The sequence below is a fragment of the Gigantopelta aegis genome, chromosome 3 (assembly GCF_016097555.1).
Source record: "Gigantopelta aegis isolate Gae_Host chromosome 3, Gae_host_genome, whole genome shotgun sequence".
Taxonomy (NCBI): Eukaryota; Metazoa; Mollusca; class Gastropoda; order Neomphalida; family Peltospiridae; genus Gigantopelta; species Gigantopelta aegis.
The window spans coordinates 40,755,471-40,766,766 of NC_054701.1; the positions used below are offsets into that span (position 1 = coordinate 40,755,471).

The 11,296-nt window shown below is 40.3% G+C and overlaps 1 protein-coding gene across 1 annotated transcript; it reads left to right on the forward strand.

The window, feature by feature from the left end:
• The first annotated feature begins 629 nt into the window (after positions 1-629).
• Positions 630-6,400, forward strand: LOC121390236. The gene is made up of 3 exons (XM_041522014.1): positions 630-1,401; positions 3,428-3,604; positions 6,034-6,400. The coding sequence occupies exons 1-3, from the start codon at positions 1,098-1,100 to the stop codon at positions 6,249-6,251; spliced, it is 699 nt and encodes a 232-aa protein (XP_041377948.1). The 5' UTR covers positions 630-1,097; the 3' UTR covers positions 6,252-6,400.
• Positions 6,401-11,296: the final 4,896 nt, after the last annotated feature.

Genomic DNA, 11,296 nt, shown 5'->3' on the forward strand with positions numbered 1-11,296 from the left:
TGATTTGTTGGTATACCCACTTCTGGCACTCCAGAGCCCGTGCTTATAAAACGTCCAGACTCAATCTCACAATGACGTCAAACACATGCAATTTGTATGGCGTTGCCATGACGTTACTGTCTCAGGCACTACTGGAGTCTCGAGTCCAGACTCCAAACGTTTTATAAGCACCAGGCCTAACCAACTTTCAAAATAATCGTATGTTAGACATAATGTAGATTTTTCTTTCCATTCCATTGCCTTCCATATATTTTTCACTGCAGTTTCGAGCTAGCACTATAACATCTAATACACAAACACATATTTGTTAGGTTGGATCAATTGTTGTGGGATTTTCCATAACAGCAAATTAATCTATACTTAAAGCAAGTCATTCGTGTCCAATTAAGGTGAAACCGGGAACTACATAGCAAAATACCGGTCACGACTGGACAAATTCCTTTTGCTTTAACATTAGGTAGCCTCACGACGCCAGTTGTAAACAGAAGCGTTCGATATTTGGGAATATTAGAAAAGTCAAAGCGGATGCAGAACTGATTTCTTCCATGATACGGTTACCACAACTTGTAAACTAATTTCTGATAGGTCTGTCGTTATGTTCTTAGAACATCGCCTGATTTCAAATGAAAGATTACAGTTTGGAACCACATGGAATCAGTTTTATTTGTGCTGACATCAGTTCATCAACTCTGTAAATTCTGATTTGTGGTTGTTAAAAACATTATTCCGTACTTGGTAGTATATAACATACATAAGGTATATGCATTTAGAGAACTAAACTTAACATTTATTGAAGAAAAAAAACCCCACACAAGCAAACAACAATCAACTATTGTACTTTATCAAATTATTTAAAACTTTAGACTGACGATCATTGCTTTATTTGATTAAACTAAAACCACAACGTGTATGCTGACGGTTTTCCAACAAGTATATATTATATTGGCTTTTCGTTTCCAGGACAAAGTGATTTTATTCTGTTCATTTATGTATCCGCCTTCTAGAATTATCTACACTTTGAAAGTCTAGCCTTGGATATCTATTGTCTACCTTCTGTTCATTGATATCATAGTGTTTTATAACACACATCTGAAGTGATGAAGGCTCTCATCTTGGTTCTGTTCGCTGCCTCAGTTCTACAGTGTTTGTGTGGACTGGACATCAGCTTACGTCATGGGTACTGGAAACAGATGCACGATTTGAACGACATAAATATGGAGAATCCTCTCCATCAGTATTCTGGCATCACTTCGAAGATGGACTGTTCGCGACTGTGTTTGAACCACGCGTCTTGCTTGGCATACAGTTTGAGGCAACAGTCGGCCGTTTGCAGAGTCTACTCGCAGTATACCTGGGGTGGATTAACTTGGATCGGCTACCAAACCTACTGGAAGATGTATGGTTAGTATAAAAAGATGAATACTGATTACAGGGTCGTTGCCGGTGATCTCTTGCACCTGCCATTGCAGACGGTCCCCTCTTCACCCATCCCACCCTTTCCTGTCCTGGACGGAGGAGCCGGTTGAGGCCGACACCTGCGCCCAGGACAGGCGTGCGCTACAACAGCTTGCTCTGAATGTGCACGTTAAATTATCTGACCTACAGGGTCATTTCTAGTAAGGGAGCAGGGAAGGCAGTTGTCCTGTCCCACAATTTGTTTTAAAGAAAAAGTGTTCCTTTTGTTTAAAATTTATTTTTGTTTGGACGAAATGTCATGGATTTTTGTTTTCTGTATCCACCCTAGTCATTTTAGACTATGTACCAGGAACGTGTTCAAGAAAGAATGTATGCAGGTGGGTCTACAGTGTGGCGAGCGAACTTTATGGGTGGTTAAGTCGTTCTCCCTCCCCCTCCCCCCAAAAAAATAAAAAAAATAAAAAAATAAAAATAAAAATATATATATTGAAAAAATAAAATAAAAAGTTGCTTGAACAGAGGAACATGAATTAAATGTTGACTTTCTATGTTTGAGATGATCAAAAGAACTGCATGCCATAATAATCATTTGCATAAGAGCCAGACAAGTCTGGTGTATGATATCTGTTATACTCATCGCAAACAATCAGACGATTGATCTGTGGTGAGTCGGTGACCTTTCCCTGAGGGAGCACTACCCACCTCTAACTGTGAAGATAAAAGATTGCCCTCAGTTAAACATAAAATTAATATATAGATGTCCCCCACTCCAATAACGTCACTGTAATCTTCGGACGCTTACGTGCTGTTAAGTTCGGTGATTTGTATTTTACATTTCTTCTTGTGTCTTTTCTTTCTTTCTTTCTTTCTTTTTTAAAGTAATGATGGTCTTATATTTTTTAATCGTCATCTTTGTATTTTGCTTATGAAAAACGTCAATCTAGATTCAAGACTTTAGAACAAAGCTTTGTGTCGTGTGTGTATGTGTGTGTGTGTGTGTGTGTGTGTGTGTGTGTATATATATATATATATGTGTATGTGTGTGTATATATGTGTGTATGTATGTGTGTGTGTATGTGTGTGTATATATATGTGTGTATGTGTGTGTATGTGTATGTGTGTGTGTGTGTGCGTGTGTGCATGTGTGTCTGTGTGTATCTGTGTGTGTACGTGTGTGTGTTCATGTGTGTGTGTATGTGTGTGTGTGTGTGTGTGTGTATATATATATATGTGTATGTGTGTGTATATATGTGTGTATGTATGTGTGTGTGTGTGTGTGTATATATATATATATGTGTATGTGTGTGTGTATGTGTATGTGTGTGTGTGTGTGCGTGTGTGCATGTGTGTCTGTGTGTATCTGTGTGTGTATGTGTGTGTTCATGTGTGTGTATGTGTGTGTGTGTGTCGTGTGTGTGTGTCGTGTGTGTGTGTGTGTGTGTGTGTGTGTGTGTGTGTGTGTGTGCATACAGGACCACGGCTCGTGCGTAAAGTACATGTATTTTAAAGTCCTTAAGGACTTTAGAAATCGTCAGACTTTTGACTACATGTTATTTGTATGGACAAGGCTTTATTAACGCTTTAATGTTTTATAAGCACAGAACGAATGAATGAATGATGAATGAGTGAATGAGTGAATGCATGAATGAATGAATGAATGATTCCTGAATGAATGAATGCGTGAATGAATGAATAAATGGAAGAATGAATGAAAGAATGTTTGAAAGAATGCCTGAATGAATGGAAGAATGACTGAATGAATGAAAATGAATGACTGAATGAATGAATATGAATGGAAGAATGAATGAATATGAATGGAAGAATGAATGAATATGAATGGAAGAATGAATGATTATGAATAAAAGAATGAAAAAAACGAATGTATGCATGACATGCTAACAAAAGAAAATCGGTTATTGGGTGTCAGACAAAGGTATGTGAACGAACGAAAGTTGATAATAATAATAATAATAATAATAATAATAATAATAATAAGAATACATATTTTCAGACCACTGCTCTAATAACTACACTCTGATCGAGACAGCCGGGGTATGTGTGAGGCTCTATGACTCTCCACAGTCGTGGGCCCTGGCAGAGCAGACGTGTATACAAGATGGCGGTCATCTCTTTATAATCGACAGTCAGCTCCGCCGCGACGTTCTGAGAGCATTCATCCAAGTTAATGGTAAACTTAATTTTCAAAATAGTTGTCGAGGGATAACGTTAATGTATTTTCTAAAAATGAATTGTTATTTGAAAAGTTCTTCGAAAGATAAAGCACGTTATTTATTCATGGGAAAAGCCGTAACATTTATCTTGTTAAATCATCCTTTGTCTCTGTCTTGGGTAGATATGCGATTTTGGTTTACAAAATAGTTTTTTGGGTTGTTGTTAGGGTGTGTGTGTTGTTGTTTTTTGTTTGTAGGCGTCGGTGGGCCCATTGGGCTATTTCTCGCTCCAGCCAGTGCACCATGACTAGTATATCAAAGGCCGTGGTATGTGTTATCATGTCTGTGGGATGGTGTATATAAAAGATCCCTTGCTGCTAATCGAAAAGAATAGCCCATGAAGTGGCGACAGCGAGTTTCCTCTCTCAGTATGTGTGTGGTCCTTAACCATATGTCCGACGCCATATAACCGTAAATAAAATGTGTTGAGTGCGTCGTTAAATAAAACATTTCCTTCCTTCCTTCCTTGTTTGTTGGGGTTGTAGTGGATTCTGTTCAGTGGCGTTTGTTCTCGAGGATAGTGAATGGTTTAGTTAGGACTACAGCTACCACTAATATACTAAAAGGCAAAAGTTATTGTGACACCCAAAAGACGAAGATAATCGATGATGCGTTTTTACTGCCGTGTATGAAACGTTATAATATGGAAAGAGATATGTAAGGTATGGAAACGAGCAATGGTCCATGAAAGGGCGCACCTGCCATATGCAAATGAGCCACATCACTAGAGGGGGTCCAGAACGAAGTTCACACAGTCAGTAGCGAGTGTGTCCATCTTGAGCATTCATACAGGTCTGACATCGTCGTCTCATTGAGACTACTAAACGCTGGAGAAAGTTCCTGGGAATGCCTGTTTCGCAAATGCGTGGTTAGGATCCATGTGTCTTGGTGAGGGGTTGTCACGGGTGGTCGGCCGCTACGGGGACGGTCCCTGACCTGGTTGTTTTGTTGATATCGTTGCCATGAGTGCCATATGTTTTTTCTGTGGACATTGAATTGACGTACGACGTCACGCTGCGAGGTCCTAGATTCAAGCATCCTTATGACTCGCCATCTGTCATTTTCACCGAGGCATGGCATGACGAAATTGCATCAAACAGTTTACTAATGATGTTTTTCTGACTTCTGAAGGCTGCACAGAGTGGCAATGATTTGCGACTGAATGTCTGACTTTTTATGGTGAACACTGGACAGGATTTCTCCCAAATATTCCACGTTTCTTGCACAAAGCATGTAATCGCTGCAACGACTGCTTGGTTGCATTTCTTCGAGCACATTTTCTCTGCTTTACATCCATGAATCCATTCACAAATTTATTACTCCAAACAATCCATGTCACAATAACTTTTGCCTTTTAGTATATTAGCCTCCACGAGTCCAACACATTGGACTCGAGAGAGTATTCGAGGGTCAAACTCGACCCGGACCCTAGTTCCCGACACTATATGATAATGAGACTAAGGAATAAAATAAAATGAGCATCATGAACATGGAAGGAAATGGTTTTTTTATTTAACGACACACTCAATACATTTTATTTAGAGTTATATGGCGTCAAACATATGGTTAAGGACCACACAGATATAGAGAGGAAACCCGCTGTCGCCACTTCATGGGCTACTCTTTTCGATTAGCAGCAAGGGATCTTTTATATGCACTATCCCACAGACAGGATAACGCATACCACGGCCTTTGATATATCAGTCGTGGTGCACTGGCTGGAGCGAGAAATAGCCCAACGAGCCCACCGACGGCGATCGACCCCAGACCGACCGCGTATCAAGCGAACGCTTTACCACTGGGCTACGTCCCGCCCCATGAACGTGGATGCCAAATCATGTCATTGTATTGCATTCCACACATTCTCATAACCCTGTAATGTAATTGGCTGCAAGCATATGGGAAAATGACGTATAAAAATGTCGTTGTTTTTTAAATACATGAGAGTGCTCTTCCTTGTTCGGACTCGACTCTTTTCTTGGTGGGGCAGGACGTAGCCCAGTCGGTCTGGGATCGATCCCCATCAGTGGACCCATTGGGCTATTTCTCGCTCCAGCCAGTGCACCACGAATGGTACATCAAAGACCGTGGTATGTGCTATCCTGTCTATGGGATGTTACATATAAAAGATCCCTTGCTGTTAATCGAAAAGAGTAGCCCATGAAGTGGCGACAGCGGGTTTCCTCTCTCAGTATCTGTGTGGTCCCTAACCATATATGCCCGATGCCATATAACCGTAAATAAAATGTTTTGAGTGCGTCGTTAAATAAACCATTTCCTTTATTTGCTAAACTTGGCCAGTCCATCATTTTGTTAAGTATCGTGATTTTCATCAGTGCTAAACTGTTTTCTTCTTCTTATTTTTTTTTTTTTTTTTTTTTTTTAGGAAATCTGACCAACCAGTACTATATAGGCAGCAAGAAGAATGGTTTAACGTACGCTTGGATCAATGGAGTCCAAGTGGACAGTTTCTGGCACGTGAATGCCCAGCAGTCTGCAGACTATGTACTTTGCCAGGATTACTTGGGTTCCCTCCATCTTGTTGACTCGAGCGGCACGTCGGCAGAGAGTTTTGTGTGTGAACTACCAATTTTAAATCTGTAGTGTCCGGGCATTGGTCATCGCCTGTGGTACTGAAGCAGACCGCACACAGAAAGCCGGTGTTTTAATATCTGTCGAACTGTCTGATTTTAACCGTGTAGTTACCACAAACCGTGCCATTTATACATGTGGAAACATTACACTTGATAACTGGAAAATAGTTGTGTTTTTTGTTTTCATTTTTTTGTAAAAGCGTTCGCGTACCTTGTACCACGCCCTTGCCCTCCCCAAAAATCGCACACATGGTAAACGGCCCTGACGAGACTCGCTTAAGACCAAGGCCCAATTTCGCAAAACATCGTAAGTCTATAGTTTTGCACGTAAACGTAAATCTACGACTAAACCACAATTCTTATTACTATTATAGTAGGACAACAAATATAGTTAGAAATACACATATTTCATTTTCTTTTGTTCTTAAAATGCTCCAATTTTCCTTAATGAAGTAATTTTCTTCGTGAAATAGGTGTCACACAATTGTAAATGTATGCCCGGTATAACTGCTATGTCGCAGACGTAAACTTATGATCGATGTTTTGTGAAATTTCCCCCTGTCCGGTCCTAATTTCCGTCGTGTGTGGACTTTCCTGTCGTTGACGCATCTTGGGTGATTAAGACCACAGGTACCAATACACGTACGGGATGGTGGTGGGGTGCGTGTGTGTGTGTGTGTGTGGGGGGGGGGGGTCAAATCTTCGCATTCGGGCAAAGATGATGTATGCAGTCGTTCAGACAAAATGAGCTGGCCTTAAACCTTTTACACTGGGTCATGTATTTTCATCATTCTACTCACACTATCAGCTGTCATCCATGTACAAAGAAAGAAAGAAATGTTTTATTTAACAACACACTCAGCACATTGTATTTACGGTTACATGGCGTCGGACATATGGTTAAGGACCACACAGATATTGAAAGAGGAAACCCGTTGTCTCCACTTCATGGGATACTCTTTTCGTTAGCAGCAAGGGATCTTTTATATGCACCATCCCACACAGGACAGTACATACCACGGCCTTTGTTACATCAGTTGTGGAACACTGGCTGGAACGAGAAATAGCCCAATGGGCGAATCGACAGGGATCGATCCCAGACAGACCGCGCATCGAGTGAGCGCTTTACCACTGGGCTAGTTCCGCCCCTCCATGTACAAATGCATAGTGATACGTTTGGAACCCTGTATAGCTATTTGGTAGTAATACAAAAAGGGGACCCGTACTCCTACTCAGGTTCCGCCAAAGAACAACTCCCGGGATTGTTTTATGGGAGTACCTGTGCTCTAAGCAATCTCAAACATTCTCCAGAACAAGTGTTGCTCAAATATTTTGTGAGTCTCGTGGTTCAAATCCCGTCGAAGCTGGCTCACACATTCATTCGTCTTTCTCATCTAGCACCCTTCTGCCTACTATTATCATTACCTTAATATAAAAAACAACAACTTTCCAATTTCTCCCACGATTTCAATCTGTTTCGACCCTTTTTGTCAGTTTCATCCAATTCTTGTCTTCTCAGCTGTCCACAGCATCGCCTACCTGTCTCAACTTCCTCCACGGGTGCAGTCTCTGTGTATTTCTCTACACCCACCTGGCATTTTCGTTCCTACTGAATACTCTCCTAAGTGGTCAGACTAAGCCCACAGCTAAAAGCTGATGCGTATGTATGTGTGTGTATGTATGTATATGTATATGTATATATGTGTGTGTGTGTGTGTGTGTGTGTGTATGTTTGTGTGTGTGTGGTGTGTGTCTGTGTGCGTATGTATGTGTTTGTGTTTATGTGTGTGTGTGTGTATGTATGCGTGCGTGTGTGTGTTTATGTCTGTGTGTATGTGTGTGTTTGTTTATGTATATGCGTGTATGTTTGTGTGTATGTATGTGTGTGCGTCTGTGTGTAGATATATGTGCGTGTAGATATAGATATGTGTTTGTGTCTGTGTGTGCGTGCGTGCGTGCGTGCGTGCGTGCGTGTGTGTGTGTGTTTGTGTGTATGTGTCGGGTTTGGCGAAGGACTTACGTATGAATATTAACGCATGGGCACAGGAGATAAAAAATCCTTTTTAGCCTCACACATTTTCTCATACCGTTCCTGGGACTCGAACCTATCGCACCGAATCGCCCGCTGCACGTGTGTGTCTATGTTTGACATCCAATAGCCGATGATTAATTAATCAATGTACATGTGCTCTAGTGGTATCATTAAATAAAACAAACTAACTTTTATTTGGCAGTAATGCTAATATGAATAAACGTTATCTAGATTCTGGCATTTTTCTTTAATTCGGGAAAAAATCAGCCTACCACCCTATAAAAATGGGAGTGCGTACGTCTATGTGTCTGAACTATAGAGATAGCGTATTTTAACAAAGTATGTGTGCCTTTTAACACATATTTAGGGTTAATAATAATTTAATATGGGTGTCATCTTGATCTTGTGACCCATAAATGGCATTTCTTACATACCCGTTGGTGAGAACATCATTCGTTATCTTTTTATAACACACTCCTGTTTACACATGTACGTATGTTAACAATTTCAACACATACGACTGGCTGCTCCTATGTGATGACCAGGTCACCAATGCCTTACATCCAATGGAAAACAGCACGATCGAAATCGATTACACTGTGACGTATAGTTAACCTGACAATCATTTGTCTGTGACGCGTACGTTAGCTACAAGTGCAAAGGCTGTAAATAACTTTTAGTCAAAAAAGATGTTAAAATTTTCTTAAAACCTGCTTTTTGAGGATATGTAAGAAATAGAATAAGACATTCGTATCCGTCAGATACCATTTATCTTACAACTCGTTGTTTAAAACCGTATCAAACTCGCTTTCGCTCATTAGATACATTTTAAAACAACTCGTTGTAAGATAAATGGTACCTAACGGCCACTCATGTATTATTCTCTATACTTCTTAAAATACAGTACATGTAATGTGTGAATAACGATTTCTACATGGCTGTCAGCTTTATTAATGTTTTGGTTTATCAGCAATCTGATTAAAATCAGCTCTACTGGTCTGATTTTAATCAGATTGATTTATCAGAAGTCATTTGTTTTCATACTGGCCTCCTGTCTATTGGTATCGCGCATGACAGATCTACCATGACTAAACCAATTGTTGTGTCATAGCAACCGAAAAGCAGGAATTGGCTTCGGTAATTCGATTCATTAATTGCTTATCTTTTGTGAAAAGAAAAGAAAGAAAAAAAAGAAAAGAGAAAACTTTCAGCTTCACGTTCATGTTTGTCCATATGGTATTTCATAATTTCATATTGTTTAAAACAGTGTTAAGCTAACATGAGAAATATGCTCCAAATGGCATGGCGTTATGATTATATCCAAAAATTAGATTTAACTGTTAATACGAAAAAACTAAAACTGTTGTTTTTGATGTTATTGTAAGAAACGGAGGTAACTTACGATACAAAGTTTGTTTTGATTAACGATACCACTAGAGCACATTGAATTATTAATCATCGGCTATTGGATGTCAAACATTTGGTAATTTTGACATATAGTCTTAGAGAGGAAACCCGCTACACTTGTATGCACCATCCCACAGACAGGATAGCACATACCACGGCCTTTGTTACATCAATCGTGGTTCACTGGCTGGAACGAGAAAAAGCCCAATGGGCCCACCAACGGGGGTCTTCTTCTTTTTCAGCGATCCCGGCCATGTCAGATAGGTAGTCCGGTATTGTGGACGAAGTCCGCCGTCTGCCTTAGCGACGTCGCCGGTCCCCACAGCTTCTCCCTCAGGTCCACTGCTCTGGGCCACGGGGGTCTATCCCCGACCGCGCATCAAGCGAGCGCTTTGCCTCTGGGCTGTGCCGCCCCACCATCAGACGATTAGAGGCAAGCGATTGGTGGCACACTAAGTTGGGAGTATGCCTGATGTGAATTTGCGATTGTCTATCGCAGTTGGCCTCCGACCACAATTAATTTCGCTATATGTTTCTATATATATAGCCTTAGTGGCTATAACATTTTTATTAATATCAGCAGGCCCGTGGATTTTTGTATGTACCGTTGCCTGCCTGGGGGACACATACCCTGAGAAGGACAACCCCTGTTGTCCAGCTCTTTTTCCCAGCATATTGGTTTAAACAAACACACACTCTAAACCAGGTCGGAGTACTCCCATTTTACACAAAAAAAAGCACTACTTTTGCATGGGCCGGAATTACCACAAACAAGTCTTCAATGTCAACAAGTTACACATGTTTACAAACTACACGACCTCCCCTGTCACTTCAGTCAAATAGTTGCCACTTCATAGCTGTCTGCCATGAAATAATCACAGTCAAACAGCAGACTACTTGCGCGGTCAAATTTCCGGATTTTCGACAACCAAATGGGAAGATAACTGTAATCTGAGGCCAGTTGACGCCGACACCATTCCAGCCGAGTACAAACATAAACAAATCTTCTAGTTCGAGGATTATGTTGCTTAACACACTGATAAAACACACTGTGACATCTAACTGACTTTCTGTCCGTTTATTGGTTTTAAAAATTGATACACGTTTCTTATTACATTTTAAATATTAATATTTATTTGGTTGTGCTATATTGATGATCATGAATATTCATAATCAAAGGTTACCAGATAGTGAACTCGATAATATTAGGTTATTGATACGCGTATGACCTTTACTGTTGTGAATGAAATCTACTGAAGTGAAACGTTGGTTATCAAATATTTAAATGAGTAGAATACATGTATATGACACTACACTTTACCAAGTACCCTGAAAAGGACAAATGTACCATATTTTTCCCGACACAGAATACTAGTCACTATAGGAACACACAAACTTTTGTTTTGTTTAACGACACCAAGTTATGTTTATATTGTCACTTCAGTCAAATAGTTGCCATCATAGCTGTCGGCTATTGGAATTGAAACATGTGGTAATTCTGACATATAGTTTTAGAGGAAACCCGCTACCTTTTTCCATTAGCAGCAAGGGATCTTATATATGCACTTTCCCATACAGAACAGCCCATATTACGACTTTTTGGTATGGCAGTCCTG